Source organism: Lepus europaeus, chromosome 4 (genome assembly GCF_033115175.1).
Source record: "Lepus europaeus isolate LE1 chromosome 4, mLepTim1.pri, whole genome shotgun sequence".
NCBI lineage: Eukaryota > Metazoa > Chordata > Mammalia > Lagomorpha > Leporidae > Lepus > Lepus europaeus.
In genome coordinates, this window is record NC_084830.1 from 11,904,335 (window position 1) to 11,921,171 (window position 16,837).

Below are 16,837 nucleotides of genomic sequence, written 5' to 3' on the forward strand. Positions count from 1 at the left end.
TGAGTAAAATAAAAGCCTACCACCTACATGAGATAATCCATGGAATCGAGCATACACCAGTACTTGTGGCCAAAAAAAAAAAAAAGTTTTGTGCAAAATCAATGTTATGGGGCCGGCGCTGTGGCTCACTTGGTTTATCCTCCAACTGTGGTGCCGGCATCCCACATGGACGCCAGGTTCTAGTCTTGGTTGCTCCTCTTCCAGTACAGCTCTCTGCTGTGGTCCGGGAGCGCAATGGAGGATGGCCCAAGTGCTTGGGCTCCTGCACCCGCATGGGAGACCAAGAGGAGGCACCTAGCTCCTGGTTTCAGATCGGCATAGCTCCGGCCGTGGCAGCCATTTGGGGGTGAACCAAAGGAATTAAGACCTTTCTCTCTCTGTCTCTCTCTCTCTCACTAACTCTATCTGTCAAATAAAAAAAAGAATGTTACATGATTGTTAGATCTTATTTACTCTCATGATTACTATATTCTAGCAATGTAAGGTTTATTTAGCATTCAATTTTTGAAAATATTGCCAGAGAGTAAACTCATTCCCTTAGAGAGAAATGCAGTCACCAGAAACTCACCAATAAGTGCCTTACCCCAAAGCTCAAGTTAGTAGTGAGGTTAAAAATAAACATCTGTAGTCCAGTTTCTAGCAAAGCATTTAAGTGTGTGTTGATTAATCCTGCATCAGAAGGATTAGTGATAAGTGAATATGAAGAAAATGAGCCATTGGACTTTTACAAAATTCTTCCAAGAGGTTTGTTTTGCACAGGAGAGAAATACTGGCTTCCAGCACCTAATTCTGAACTTGCTCTGAAAAAGCAGATTGGCCATCCATTTCATAGAGGGTCAGATGATTTGTCATTCCTCCAGGCCAATATTGCCAAGTTCTTACTTATTAACAAAATGCACCAATGAGAGTATGTTGTACTTGCTCAGCACATTTCTCAGGGGAGTCCAACATCTTTCACACACTTTTAATATCATTAGCTTTAGATCAGTGACTATGTACAGGGTATTTATATGAAAGATGTGGATAATGTGCTCAAATTATTAGCAATGCATTCTCCATAGTTTTTATGTCCTTACTTTTCCCTTACAAAGAGCTGTTCTCTTTGTGAATAGGAATTTAACAGAATGGGTTAAAAGAGTGAGAGACAGAAACAAACTAAAATGCAATGCATTTGGAAATGCCACTCTAAAATGATTTTAATTAAAAAGAAAAACTTCGTTGTTTCCACAGATATATTGGTTCTAGAGTCACAAAACCCAAGCAAAGTCTAAGCATCTGTCTCATTCATTCATTCATCCATTCATCCATTCCAAAGTCCAGTGACACTGGGTTAGAGAAATGACTGACGCTGGATAAAGAGCAGGAAACCACTAGAAAGCACGCAGTAACACACTGAATTTGAAGAAATATCATGGAAGAATGTCATGAAATGAGCTTTGGAGTAATAGGGCACAGAACAGAAGTCTCAGAGGCCTCATTCAAAAGTTAGACTGTCTCCTGCAAGCCTAGATAAGGCATGAAGTAATAATAATATGAACACAATGAAATTTGAGAATACTCCTAATAATTTACATATTTTTATATTTACAGTGTACCATGAACTGTTTTAAATATTTTTATAATACAATCTTATAAAATAATAACCTTAAGAGATAAGTACTATTATCTTTCCAATTTTTCTGGATGAGAAAATTGACTTGTAGAACGGTTAAGTAATATGTCCTAGATCCCTGGGGTTTGAATCCAGATAATTTTGCAACAAAGTCGATGTATATAACCTCATTTCTAGTCTACACCAACCATAATGCTGCTCAATAAGTACTCTGCCTGAGTTGACAGTTATGAGGCCAGAGCAACTCTTCCCCAGAAGTATTTACCATATGAAGTTTGCTTGAATCAGGCTTTATCCTTAAGGCTTTTGATGCCACATGTTATTTTGCTATAGAAAAAAAAGAAATGTAAATCTTGCGCTGCAGTGGCTGACAATTATGCAGTAGTGAGTCATTTAACTTGTGAGTGAACCTAGGCAGCTATCTGCCTGCAAGTGTCCATAGCTTTGCTATGTTCCTCGCAATGCACATGTTACAGGAGAAAGTGTATCTTACTATAGTTTTTGCAAAGGACCTGTGGTGTAGCCCCATGGAGGTATAAGACTTGCACTTGATCTTAAGAAGAGTTTAAAGAAGTTGGAGAGACAGGAAAGGTTCCAAGATGATAACACAACTGTTGTTATGTAATGATTTGGACAATAGTTGTCATTAGGGTCCAGAGGCATTTATGGCACTTATTTTTCCAACATAATCAATACACTGAAGAAAAACACTGATTCTTAAAGTTTGCTGGAATAAGGCTGCCACTCATAAAAAACTCAAGAGGAAGTGCTCAGATGTGGCTCAACGTGGCTGTATGCTAAAAAAAAGACTGTAATATTCTTTGAGGTAAAGTCACTAATACCCTCTTGATGAACCTATGGTTAAACATCTATTCTCTTTTACTCTTTCCACTTATTTTTTATATTGATTTTTTTTTTTTTGACAGGCAGAGTGGATAGTGAGAGAGAGACAGAGAGAAAGGTCTTCCTTTTTGCCATTGGTTCACCCTCTAATGGCCGCTGCAGCCAGCGCATCTCGCTAATCCAAAGCCAGGAGCCAGGTGCTTCTCCTGGTCTCCCATGCGGGTGCAGGGCCCAAGCACTTGGGCCATCCTCCACTGCCTTCCGGGGCCATAGCAGAGAGCTGGCCTGGAAGAGGGGCAACCGGGACAGAATCCAGCACCCCAACCGGGACTAGAACCCGGTGTGCCGGTGCCGCAAGGTGGAGGATTAGCCTGTTAAGCCACGGCGCCGGCCAACTCTTTCCACTTTTTAGCAGTTTAAGTGTTGTCCTTGATGATGTGTCCTAATAGTACCTCATGTACAACCCTAACATAGGTTTTGCACAGGATAGAAGGCAGTAATACCCTTTGCAAGCAAGATCAGCCATGTGTATGACTTCTGCTTTGTACACACAGGAGAATTCACATTTCCAAAGCCACCCTGGACTGCCTCAATGGTGACTATAATGTGGAAGAAGGCCATGGAAAAGAACGAAATGAGTTCTTGAAGAAGCATAATATAGAGACCTATTTAATTAAGCAGCCTGAGGAGAGTCTGCTCTCCCTGCCAGAAGACATCGTCAAGGAATCGGTGAGCCCCTCTGACAGGAGAAACAGTGGGGCAACATTCACTGAAGGATCCTGGAGCCCCGAACTGCCCTTTGATAACATTGTGGGGAAGCAGAATGTAAGTGCTTGCTTCTTTGTTCAGGTTAGCCACCAATGCATGCTAGGGTGCATCTCCGACCCACACACTGCAGAGGAAACTGATTCATCTTTAACCTTTTCTTCACCTAGCACCATAACTGCAAACAACCAAGCATCTATCTCTCTCAGGACAGAAGTAACCAATGTGCGCAATGGTAGGAAATTTTTATGTTAAATGTCATGTGACATTTATAATTTTACCAAACAAAAACACTCATGTTGGAAGAGATAAATTTGAAGTTATTAAATTAAAAGAGGGGAAGGTCAAATGCAAGAGGATGCCCCCTTTTTAAGCAGTTGACAGTAGGCAGTTTTGAGTTGGCTTCTGAGGTTCAAAGTCAGTGGAACACCCTTGATTTGGAATACAGAAAGCACCAAGTGATGCCAAAGTAGCTGTTAGGGAGTTCAAGCCCAGTGTGCAATTTCAAAGTCAATCACATCATTCCATTTTTATATAATAACAGATTTGCATCTTATATTTTGAAGAGGGCTAAAGAGTCAGCACATAAAGAGTAAATCTTCAATAAGCAAAATTATATTTAAAAATTATTTCTTCATATATCAGACACACATTCTGCCCAATGAGATGCTCAGACTCTGTGAGGCACTAGAGCACTGAGGCTGAGCCAGGTCAAGAACCATAGTATGGGACCAGCACTGTGGCATAGCAGCTAAAGCCACTGCCTGCAGTGTTGGCATTCCATATAGGTGCTGGTTCAAGTCCCAACTGCTCCACTTCTGATCCAGCTCTCTGCTATTGCCTGGGAATACAGTAGAAGTCCTTGGCACCCTGCACCCACGTGAGAGACCTGGAGGAAGTTCAGGCTCCTGGCTTCAGATCAGATCAGCCCAACTCCAGCCATTGTGGACAAATGGAGAATGAACCAGTGGATGGAAGAATCACTCTCTCTCTCTCTCTCTCTCTCTCTCTCTCTCTCTCTCTCTGTAACTCTGCTTTTCAAATACATAAATAATATTTTCAAAAGGACCATAGTATATGCAGGGATTGATTCTCTTCTCCCAGGATGCTGGTTCAGAACATCACCAAACTACCTGCTCTGATGTGGGTCTTCCTTTTAACCATTTAGACAGAGCTCATATAGTTGAATTCATGTAAGTTAAATGTTGTGACTCCACTGTACTTTTTTAAACTTTTACTTAGAGAAAGAGAAATGGAGGTGGAGAAAGAGAGAGAGAGAGAGAAATAGAGATTTTTCCATTTGCTATTTCACTGTTCTCTGGACCCAAATGCCCACATTAGCCAAGGTGGGGCCAGGGCAAAGCCAGAAGCCTAGAACTCCATCCAGGTCTCCCACATGAATGGAAGGGACTCAAGTACTTGAGTCATCGCTTGCTGCCTCCCAGAGTGGGCACTATCAGGAAGCTGGACCAAAAGTAGAGATGGGATTCAATCCCAGGCACTTGAATATGGGATTTTTGTGCAGGCATTCCAAGCAGCCTCTTGTCCATAGGTCTTTAAAGAAACAAACGAAAAAGGTCATTATGTAAGATTTAACTGACGATGCCTGGCTCTCCAGAGCAGAACAGCAGCTGAGAGTACTATGGAGTAAATGGACCAAACTGATAGTAGTATCTGGAGCTTTATGAAGCTTCAGAAGGTTAGTTATTAAATATGAGGACTTGAACGCTTCCCATTAAATTGTAGGAAAGAGCAATCTGTCTCCTTGAAGACACTTAAAAAAAGAAAAGGTTAAAATGCTGAAAGTCTTGCCTCTTTTCTGCCTTTGAAAGATTGGTGGGGCACTCTGAAGCCAAGTTAAAATGGGTTTCCTTCCAGTTCTGTGAGAAGGAGCTATGAAACAATGCATGGGCCAGATCCCACCAGGAAAAGCTGCAAGTTCCAGACTGAACTCGGCCTGCATGCCTGGCAAGAATTTCCCTAGTTCTTTCCTACTTTGTAGTGAGTATTTAATTTCCCAAAAATTCTTACACCCACAAATCATCTCTGAATCCAATGCCTAGTTCTTTCCATCTCTGAGTGGTATGCACAGTACAATTTGCTATTATATAAAATAAAATAAGGGTCTTACACATGCTGCAGTGAGTGCATTTTCTTCTAACAGTGCCCTCTCAGCTTCTTCTGCCTATCAGCTTGAACCTGAATGCTGGTTACCTAAAGAAAACAACAAGCATGCCTCACTGTGAATACCTCCCTCCATAATGCTGCAGGAAATTCTCTCTTTTGGTTTTGTTTTGTTGGTATTTTTATTTTTCATTTTGGAAAACTGTCTCCATTTAAGTTTATTGTGGGAATTGGGATAACTCTTGTTGTAATCTGAATTATACCTGACCTTACTATTGATAATTTAGAATCAAGAAGAGAGTGATAGAGACGTTTGGCTTTATTCCATGATTGATTGATCTAGTAGTAAAATGTGTAGTAATTCTTGAAATATTTCATTGCCTATTCTCTAAATATATTTGCTGGTATCATAAAAATTATTATAAAATATGTCATTGTTGGTCAACATTATTAGTCTTGATGTTTAACCATACTGGATATTTCTTGCAATGCCTGAGTCCAACTGTGTTATCTTTGTACTTAGACTTCACTCTTGTAGTCAGCAAACCATGGTGTGCAATTCAAAAGCATACTGAGTCCCTAGAGGAACTCAAGACTTGTCTGGCTAAGCCTACAAAGCGTCAAAACACTCTGTCAATCCCACAGAAGGCCAAACCATCTGAGTGTGTGCACAATACAGATAAAACATACTAATGCTTCCTTGGAGATTTTCCAGCTAAATTGGCCCAATGTTTTAACTTCAATTGATTCATAATGTATGCCTAGAAATATTTTAATGACATCAGGTAACTGTGCCATATTCTATACTATGTATGCAGAAGATGTTCAGAGCTACAACCTTACGTATTCGTCCATTCAGTGAGGATTAATTGAGTGCATACTATGTGTCAACTACTGCCAGTAGACCAAAGAAAGAGGGACAAAGGAAGGAAACATGTTAGAGGCAAGGTCAGCAAGAATTGGATGTGCTGCATGAAGACAGGAATTATATCTCTTTCGCCTATCACCCATTAACCTTCGATTAGGATAATAACTGATAAATCACAGGACATGATTAAAATGTGTTGAATGAGTGGATGCAATGATCTACATGGGTGGTACGGGAGAAAAACCAGTCAAATTTGACTTCTAGGATTTTTACTTGTATGACTCTGTAAATAATAGAACTTCTAACTGAAATAAACAATGCTGGACTGGAAAGAGATTGGAAAGGGAAGACTAGAAATTCTGTTTGGGACCTGCTGAGCTTGAAGTATCTGGAAAAGAGCCAGGGAAAGAAATACAGAGAGAGACACAGCTGGGTATATGCTTCTGAAACTCAGGCACAGAAGAACTTGAAAGACATATGGATCTGGTCATCATATGAGTCTGAGTCCTGGTAGAAGCCAAGAAAGTGAAAGGGATCACTGTGGGGAATGTGCAAAATTAAGAAATAAGAAGGCAGAGGGCAGCCCTTGAGGAACACCATATAGAAAGTGAAAGAGGATTAGGATTCCTGGGCATAGACAAAGCAGTCAGAGTGATCAGAAGAGAGCCAGGGGATCTGGTATCACGGAAACCTAGAATAAAGAATCTTAAGGAGGAGAAGGGTCATCAACAAAATCAAACATGATGACACAAAGAGGCTCAGTAAGATAAAGGCCAGGAACCACCTATTGGAATTGATTTGAAGAGAACCATTGGCAAGAGCTAGGCTTAGTAAGATGGTGAAGTCAGAACCCTGAGTGTTACGGTTGATAAGACAGAGCTTTAGGTTTCCAAGAACTCCAAGTTCATCCCAGTCCCTGACCCTCTAACCATCTCAGCAGTCCAGAAAATCACTAACAGTTCTGTATCCCCACGTGAGTCCTCCAGTCCCTATGTTTGCCTGACCATACTCCTTCGGTCTTGTGGTCATCTTCCCTGTCCCTGTATCTGGCTTAAAATTTCTGGTTTCAACCAGTCTGGGTTCTTGAATTCCGGTTGCCCTTGAACATCCTGAGTACTTATGGTTTGCATCCTTGGCTCTTGGCAAGGACATATGTTCTGTATGTTGATTTGGTACCTTGGCCCCATGAACTCCATGAACGAAGGTGCCAGTGAGGCTTCCCATGCCCTGAGCTTCCAAGGGGAATGAAAGCAAGTAAACTAGAAGGTGAGAAATTTATGATTGCATGTAAATGATTGTAACTTCAGATTACAAAAGAGGAAGTATAAAAAGTAAACCAACAGTTAAGAATTTCACATTTGGGGGAAGATATCCAGAAATTTCAAGATTAGATTGTTGGTGTGTCATAAACATGGTCATTCAATCACTCACAATAAAAACAAAACTGGAGATGAAAGGAAGACTTTTCACAAAGGATCTTGGTTTAAAATATTGGGTTTTTCCCTGTTGGTTCATGGTCTAAATAGATACTATATTTGGGTTTGGTCTCTTTGTTCATTCAGTGATTTAATAGGTACTCCAATATCCTAGATGGAGGTCCAGTTATGAAAATGCAGACTTGCAGCCAGCGCCATGGCACACTTGGTTAATCCTCCGCCTGCAGTGCCGGCACCCTGGGTTCTAGTCCCAGTTGGGGCGCCAGGTACTAGTCCCGGTTGTTCCTCTTCCAGTCTAGCTCTCTACTGTGGCCCGAGAGGGCAGCAGAGGATGGCCCAAGTTCTTGGGTCCCTGCACCTGCATGGAAGACTGGGAGAAAGCACCCAGCTCCTGGCTTCAGATCGGCACAGAGCCAGACGTAGCAATTATTAAGGGAGTGAACCAACGGAAGGTAGACCTTTCTCTCTGTCTCTTCTCACTGTCTATAATTCTCTCTCTGTCTCTCTCCCTCTGTATCTAACTCTGCCTGGCAAAAAAAAAAAAAAGAAAGAAAAGAAAGAAAGGAAAAGAAAATGCAGACTTGATCCTTGTTCTCTGTGAGCTTACATCTTCAGGGAGTCAAGAATGCAGAAAATTAAGCAAAACAGACAAGTGCTATGAAGGAAATAGAAAGAGATTGGTGGCCAGGGTGAAGATAGAATTACTGCAAGTAGGATGGTGAAAAGAGGACTCTCTAAATGCTCAGTCCACATGATGAAAGGATCATGCATGCAAATAACCAGAAGCAGAGTGTTCTCAACAGAGGAAGCAGCCAGTACAAAGGCCCTGAGGTGGAGGAAGATCTACTGTAAGATCAAAGAGTCCTAAGTGGCTGAAGCATACTGAATAGGGAAGCTGACAGAGACAGAGGCATGACTGTAAAAGCCTTGTTGATTTTCTATTTTATCTCAAGGGGAGTGATAGAAAGATTCGAGGCAGGGTAGCGACATGATCTGATTTAGATTTTTCGGAAAACACTTTGGCTGCCTTGCAGATAATGGATTGTAGAGGCCAAGAGTGTACTTATCAGAAAAAATGCATCATGGACTTGTGATTTACAAGAAGAGATTGAAGGATGAGGCTTTTACATAGCTGGAAAATTTATTGTATAAAGGATATTCTTGTATTAGTGACATGCCAAGAGAAGTGGATCCACCTTTTTAGAAGAGAGACCCCATCTCAGAGCCCAGAGTCTGCCCTCCATATGCTGTATAGTCATCACCTTCATCCCATCCTTTTATATTTATGTCGGCTTCAAAATACAGGCATTTTGTTGTTACTCATTCAGGCCTTTTTAAAGAGTCACAGAAACAAAAGTATACTTTGGTACATTCATTGTATTTTTTAGTCATTTCTACACAAGACTGTCTGTAGCCATTACTATTATCTTGAAGTACATGTATCTACCATAAGGATCATAAGCGTAGATGGGATTTCCAAAATCCATTCCACAAATGAGAAGGAAGTGAGCCCCATTTCCTGGAATACAGATGAACATATATAGCGTCTCTCACACTGGAAGTAGAAAGCATTGGGCCAGGTATCAAGTTGGGAGCTTTATGCAAATTGTTTCAATTTAATTCTAACACCAACCTTAAAGGGTGTGAGGTGCTTGTTTTACAAATGAGAAAACTACAATTTAGAGAGATGCATTCATTCCCTGAAGGCCATGCAGCCAGTCAATATCAAAGCTGGAATGAGAACCCTGTTATGTCTGAGTCCAGAAGTCACAGACTCAGACACACACCCCGGTCCCCCTTGTGGACCGAAGATGCATACTGGGTTTCTACCTTCTGCCTGCTTTTCAAGTGAGTCTCAGGAGGTGCAAATGTATGTGTATGTATTTGTGTTGCATGTGGTCATGTGCATGTGGTATATGCACATGTGTGTACAGTGTGTATGTATGATATGAATGTGTGGTGTGTGCATACTTATAGTTTGTGTGATGTATATGTGTGTTGTGTATTAAATATGTGTATATGTGTTTGTGTTTGATTTGTGTGCCATGTATGTGTTTACTTGCATGTGTGTTGCACATGTGTGTATGTGGTGTATGTGGTATATATGCATGTATTGTGCAAGTAAGGATAAATGTGTGTGTAGTATCTGTTGTGTATGTATGTATATGTGATGTGCATGTATTTTGTGTATAGTGTGTATATGAGTTATGTGAGGAGTGTGTATGTGTGTGTAGGTGTATAAAACAATCATTAAAACCACTTGCACTAGAAAATGCTGAGAAAGGAAGAAAAGACAATGTGGAGAGAGTGGGCTGGACTGACTAGCAGGATGTAAAAACATATGTAGACTACACTTTATCTTCATCAGTGCCAGTTGGGACTTTTCTTAGATACTGTCCTAATCCTCTGGGAGAATTAAAAGAATTCTCATCTGATCACTGTTGTGACTCTCTTAAATGGACCCAATGCTGATCCCAAGTTCCTCATAGTAAGTTGGTTAGCCTGTAGCCTGTGAGTCCTGAAATTTGGGTGTCATTTTCTGCAGGAACCAAAGTTTTCTGTGATAGTGGAAAGTGACTGAATGGACACTTAGAGAAGTGAGTCACAGCCTTGACTTTGCCACCTACTTGTAGGCACTCCTCTCTCCCAGGCAGAGTTTCATTGATGTAGTGACAGACCTGGACTGGATAATCCAATCTTTTCTCCCAGCTCTGATATTGCCTCATTCAATTTCTCCACATTAGACACATGCTGGACATCTGTAGCCATACTGCTGGATTTCACACATTTCAGAATCCTGCCATCCAAACCCAAAAAACTAGGAAGTGGTGGGCACAACCACCAATTACAGTTATCCAAGTGTGGATAATAGTTATACTTAAGCTTTTACACTAGTGAACAGCCTGAAACATGAATATCAAACTAAAGCAAAATGTAAAACTATTTGGGATAAAATCTCACTAGGAAATAAAGTCCCCTTCCTAACTGGGTTTTGATTTCATGTGTGTGAACACTCTACCATCATTACACTCAAACTTCTTCCAAGGTCTTGTTTTCAGTTGCACCATTATCTTCTCTTGTCTCTGGGATTTGATGTCTTTCTTTCCTGTTTCTGACTCTTAAGGATCAGATGCACACCAAGTGCAAGCTCCACCTTTGTACATTCCATTACCCACAAAAAAGAGAATTCTCTAAATTAAGAACCATTTTACTTCTACCATTCAATTTGAGCAAGTCAGTTCTATGAAGATGGCCATTTCCTCACCCACTCATTCAGTCATAAATTTATCAAATACTTATTAAATAACTATAATTTTCCAGGTGAAGTATAAAGTACCAGTGAGAAGTAAAACAGGGAAATAAAAATCAGGTGGCATTAGCAACAAGTCAACAGTTTCTGTGTGAGCACTGTGTGAGTACAGCAGAACAGTGAGTGCAGTCTCAGTTTGAGCACTGTGTGATTAATTCAGAACAGAGCTGTGATGGAAGAAAAACTGATCCAAGGTAATCAGGGAAGAATATGTTCCCCAAAAAATGACCCTGAGGTCTGAGTCAGGAGTTAAGGATTAGAGAACAGGAGCCAAGGAAGATGGAAAAGCAAGTCCACCACTTTGGTCTTGGTTTCTAATCTCAAGGCCAAGGAGCAGGCTTCTTGCCCCTACACAAAACTCTCACTGAAATTCCTCTCTATAAAAATACCTGTAAAACTGGGTATTGGTCTTAAACAATATATATGTATATATATATATATGTATATACGTACATATATATATATATATATATATATATATATATATATATATATATTCAGAGTTTATTGCTTCTGGTATAAGCTGCCAAATACCTAATTGTTATTATTTAGTCTCAGTATTCAGAAATTCACAGGCAAAATTTTCTTCATAGGTAATTTGTTTTTAATGATTTTAACATCAGATTAAGTTTTGATTTTCATTGCATGGGACATCTGCAGGCTTAGGGTCCACAACATAGAGGCTTCAGAAATTTCCCCGAAGTCAGTCTGCACTCTTCCTGTAACATGCCTTTTTCTGATCAGAAAGCTCCCTAGGCTGTCTCTCCTCAGCCCTGGCTCTGAGGATGGCTGCTGAGTTCCGCAGCCATTAGAGGGGGTCTGGTTTTTCATTCTGTGCTGAGAGGCAAGTAGATTTGAAGCCTTCTGGGCAGCGTTGAGTGGATTAAGCAGGCAATTTGATCCATTAACGTTGCCTCATTACCCTCTCCTTCCTGCAGCTCCTGGGGTAGAGTAGGTGGAAGAGATAAAGGTGGAGGAGTTGAGTATGTGGCTCACATAGTATTACAGATCTGGAAATGGACATTGAAGTCCGCAAACATACAAGGTGCAACCTGTGGTTACTCCATAGCTTGAAACTTTTCTAAACAAACTAGCTAAATGCTTCTTTGACCAGGGATTGACTAGTTTTTTGGAGAGTCATAAAACTATGGCATAATCAACAGGAACTGGTAACTGTGCATATAGTATTTTAAATGTGTAGAAGTAAATCATGATATTTTAAATAAGTGAAGATACATAAGAAGAGAAGGAGCAAAAGTCTGGATTTTTTCTTTATTTCCTTATTTACTTGAAAACAAAGATGTATGCTTTATTTTATATTAGTTACATGCTGTTTTTACTTTGTCAATGATTGGGCTAACATCAGTCATTGTAGAATTTCTTCACTGAGCCACAGTCTGATCCCTCTCTGTTTTGACACCAAAAATAACTTCTGTTACTTTGATTCAGTGCAGTTCATTTCTGGGAAGGGTTTTGTTTCCAAATAAAATTGCATTTGCTTTGAATGAATTGTAGCCCCACTTTATAAAGTGATTCTGTACACACACCATGACTGCCACAACTAATGCTCTGTACAAATAAGAGACTATTACCAGTCTAAGTGACTTAATTCCAAGATGAGCAACAACACTTGACCTTTTTTTTGCCGTACATGGGCTCATCTTGGCTATTTCTATATATACTTCTTTTTAATTCACCTAGGGTCAAAAGTGGCTTATCTTGGGTAAGTGTACATTATTTATAGGACTTTTTGCAACGTCCTCTCACATCCCAAAGATCCTCAAACTATTGTTAAGAATTCCAGATTGTGAGCTGCTCAATTTAGTGTGTCTCTTCCAATTCTGTGACTTTTACATCATCTTCATTCCCCTGAAGGATCTCTTCAGATCATGAGATAGTAAGGGCTTTGGAAACATCAAGTGTGGTATCATCACTCAATACCCCATATTTTGGGAGTACTCAAACACACTTAGGTGATATATTCAAAGGCAAACACTGAGAATAATAGCAACACAGAAAAGCTAAGCTAATTAAACATTTTGATACAAAAGTATGTGGGAGAAACGTTAATGTAAAAGCAAGTATAAGGGGCCAGCACTGTGGCTCACTAGGTTAATCCTCCGCCTGTGGCGCCAGCGTCCCATATGGGCACCAGGCTCTAGTCCCAGTTGCTCCTCTTCCAGTCTAGCTCTCTGCTGTGGCCCAGGAAGGGCAGTGGAGGATGGCCCAAGTGCTTGGGCCCCTGTACCCGCATGGGAGACCAGGAAGAAGCACCTAGCTCCTGACTTTGGAGCTAGCCATAGCAGCCACTGTCTATATCTCTGTAAGATAAAAAAAAAAAAAAAAAGTTCCAAAGATGTAGTTTGACTCTCAATGGGTGGTTTCTTCTTTCCCTGGTTTATCCCCATCACAACTGGGGAAAAGAAAGAGAGGCAGGGTTCACTGCATTGACAAGACAGCCTTTGACAATTTCAGCCCAGACATCTCCATATTTTGGCTCTTTTATTTACATCAACCCTGCAACCGCCAAGGTGACAAACCTTTCTTTGACAAGGGCCAACTGGATATTTATAACATAATTCAAGGGCCATACAAAATTATCAACATAAAATTAATCTGCTGTAGTTTTATTAAATTTTGAGTCCCAACTGCTTTTGCAGGGCCAGACCAAATGATTTTGTGGGCTTTATACATTGGACATTCCCTACCCTTGCAACAAACCATTAATGTTACGACTTCTCTGTCTCCAGCTCACAAGTCACATGCAAAGCAGGCATCCTACTCCAGCACTAGATCATCCCCTAGTCACATACTTATACAGCTTCTTCTTTTTTTTTTTTTTTTTTTTTTTTTGACAGGCAGAGTGGACAGTGAGAGAGAGACAGAGAGAAAGGTCTTCCTTTGCCATTGGTTCACCCTCCAATGGCCGCCACGGCCGGCGCACTGCTGCAGGCGCAGCGCGCTGATCGAATGCAGGAGCCAGGTGCTTTTCCTGGTCTCCCATGGGGTGCAGGGACCAAGCACTTGGGCCATCCTCCACTGCACTCCCAGGCCACAGAAGAGAGCTGGCCTGGAAGAGAGGCAGCCAGGACAGAATCCGGCGCCCCAACCGGGACTAAAACCCGGAGTGCCGGTGCCACAAGGCAGAGGATTAGCCTATTGAGCCACGGCGCCAGCCTTATACAGCTTCTTACCCTGAGATGAAATCAGTGCTGGGGTTTGCCTATTTGTTCAACACATAACCATGGGTAGAATATCTTAAAAATTAAGACTTCTATTTAACAACTTACTTCAAACAACATACTTCAAAATAGTCATGAATAAATGGATATGTTAAGTTATGTTCCAGTAGAACATGTAGAAATGTAGCAACTCTTTTTGATTAAAAATGGCCCACATATGCGATGACTCAGACACAATAATATTTCCCCATCTGAGATGAGAGCTTTCTTTCTGATGAACTCAAAGAATAATATCAGATCAGGGACCCAGGATTAGCTGATAAGCAGACCAGTTAAACAGAGCTAGGCAAGTTTCTCAGGCTAGACAGAATAGCTTTGTGATGTAACTTGCTCAGAGTTCAACTGGCTGGGGTACTCGGACCAGGGATCAAGGACAAAATCCAGGATGCAGGAGATATCCCTAAAGGCTCTGCGTCTTCCTGTCCTGAGTGCTCTGCCCAGCCCTCTGGAATTGTGGTTGGGTGGGAAGGTCAGCCACAGCTGACCGTCTTCCCACCTCACATTCAAAGAGTACCAGGATCAGTGAGTCATGTCCAAAGACACAGTACACCAGTAGGATAAACTGAAGCAAGAGGTGAGCCATTTAGTGCCAAGCAAAGTCCACCAGGCAGAGAATATCCTGCCTGAATATCCTGGGACCAAAATCTCAAAATGATGTTTTAATAGTCCAGCTTACCAATATCAGTTGAAAGGTTAAGAGAGAGGTGTAGAGTTCAAATGAGTAGTCAATTACTAAATGCGTAGTGTGCGATCAGCCTGCTTGTCATTGTTTTATTCTCCTCATTATTAAGGGATTATTGAAAGTTCAGGACACAAAGGTCAATCAAAGTATTTCACAGATCTTTTAATCCACAGCAAACAGCATTCTTATTCTACACTCTGCCTTCAAGAGGGAAGCAGTAATTGTCCAAATGGAGTGGACCCCAGATCAACATTATTTTGTTGTGGTTCAGGGCTGGGAGCCAGGCTGCAGAAAGTGCTAGAATCCTACTGCAGGGTAGTTAGAAATGTCGGGAGTATTATTCCAGCCGAGTGTACCATCTGACCTTCATTATTGTGAGGCCAGGCTGCAGAGGGTGCTGGAATATTACCACTGGGTTGTTAGAAATGGCTGGACTGTGATGCCAGCAGAGTGGACATTCTGATCTTCATTATCTTGCTTCCTAGGGTAGCAGCTGTGAGACCATTATGAAGTTTATTTCCACCTCTTCCCATGGGGGAATCCATAGACCCCCTTCCACAGTAACATCTCATCAAACGCTCTTTTGTTTTGTTTGGAAGACATATTATGATGAAAATGCAATTGAGAGTCCTAGCTACAAAAGCATCAAACAGATCATTGAGATGCAACATTCCCTTTTCTCTTAGTACGGATAAAAATGTGGCAGCAATCTGACTGACCTGTCTTACTTAATACCAGTTCCCTTGGGAATGTTCTGGAGGTCATGTGTGTATATTTTCCCAAAGGCTCCCAAAATCAATCTCAGAAATACAACTCACTGCCTTCTTACTTCTTACATCTCACACCCAAGGAAATCTCTACTCCTTATCCCCAGGTTTGAGGGGGGAAACAGGGCCTGTTTGGAACACAAGGCTTCTCCCTGAGGCTCTGAATGCAAACCACTGTGGACTAGTTACTTCAAAGCTTTCCCAAAGAGTGAGTTTTCTCAAAAAGTGTAAATGATAAATTTGAAGGTGATGAGAATGTTAATGTGTTTGATTAAACTATTCTACATCATATACTTATATAACATCACTGTGTATCCTATCATTAGATACAATTATAATTTGTCAAAAGTAAAAATAACCCAAAATACCGGTTGTAAGTAGGAATCTTCCCTTTTAGAGGTCAGATTGGGATTTTAATACTTGAGAGGAAAGTAGTTCTAGTGTGTACAGCTGGTTTGCTCATGCTCAGGGTTAGTATGTTTCCTATAGCTTGTAGGGCATAGGAAGTGGAATGATAACTGAAAGATAAAATTTCTACCTTTTCTAGAACCTATACCCTGTGAGCAGCAAGTTTCAAATTAATCTGCAGAGGCCTCCAAGTTAGCACGGGAAAATATTGCCCCTGGATTGAAGAAAGGTGGTTCTGAAACTGGTGGAAGAAGCCAGCTGGCTCTCCAACTTCTGAGTGCAGACTCCAGCCTAAAAGAGTATTTGAGCACAAAAGTTTGTCCATACACAAGAGGTGGACATCCTACTGCTATGCCTTAAACTTGCTGGATTTGGCCTTCTCACTTGGTATTTCCCAAATCAGCAGTGGGCTGGGCCAGACTGTGGGACTTCAGTCACAAGTACCTATAGCTAAATGTCAAGGCTGCCACATCACCTCATAAGGGAGCTTAGAAATGCTGAAGCCCTTGCATGAATGAATTTAACTTCCCTTTGCAAGTTGGTTCATGAAAAGCACTCAGAGTGAAGTCAAAGTTCTGGCCACAGAAAAGTTTGGAGGTCACTGCTTTCCAACCTATTTTGATTTGTGGTAGGAAGATAAACTACTTTTTGTTTAATATAGCTTGATAAAATAATCTTTCTGAATGTGGAGTCCACATGGGAGAGAAGATGAAAAATTTTAAAAAAGAGATTATAGCAGCAAAAGACCAGAAACAGCGCCCTAGAAGTAATTTTCTTATA

General features: G+C 41.0%; 1 protein-coding gene across 1 annotated transcript in view; it reads left to right on the plus strand.

The window, feature by feature from the left end:
• The window catches only part of ADCY8 (adenylate cyclase 8), a 252,622-nt gene that overhangs the window by 153,298 nt on the left and 82,487 nt on the right, over positions 1–16,837 (plus strand). Inside the window, exon 7 of the mRNA XM_062189454.1 lies at positions 3,010–3,280. Coding sequence (XP_062045438.1) covers positions 3,010–3,280 — 271 coding nt within the window. The remainder of the gene's footprint in view (positions 1–3,009; positions 3,281–16,837) is intronic.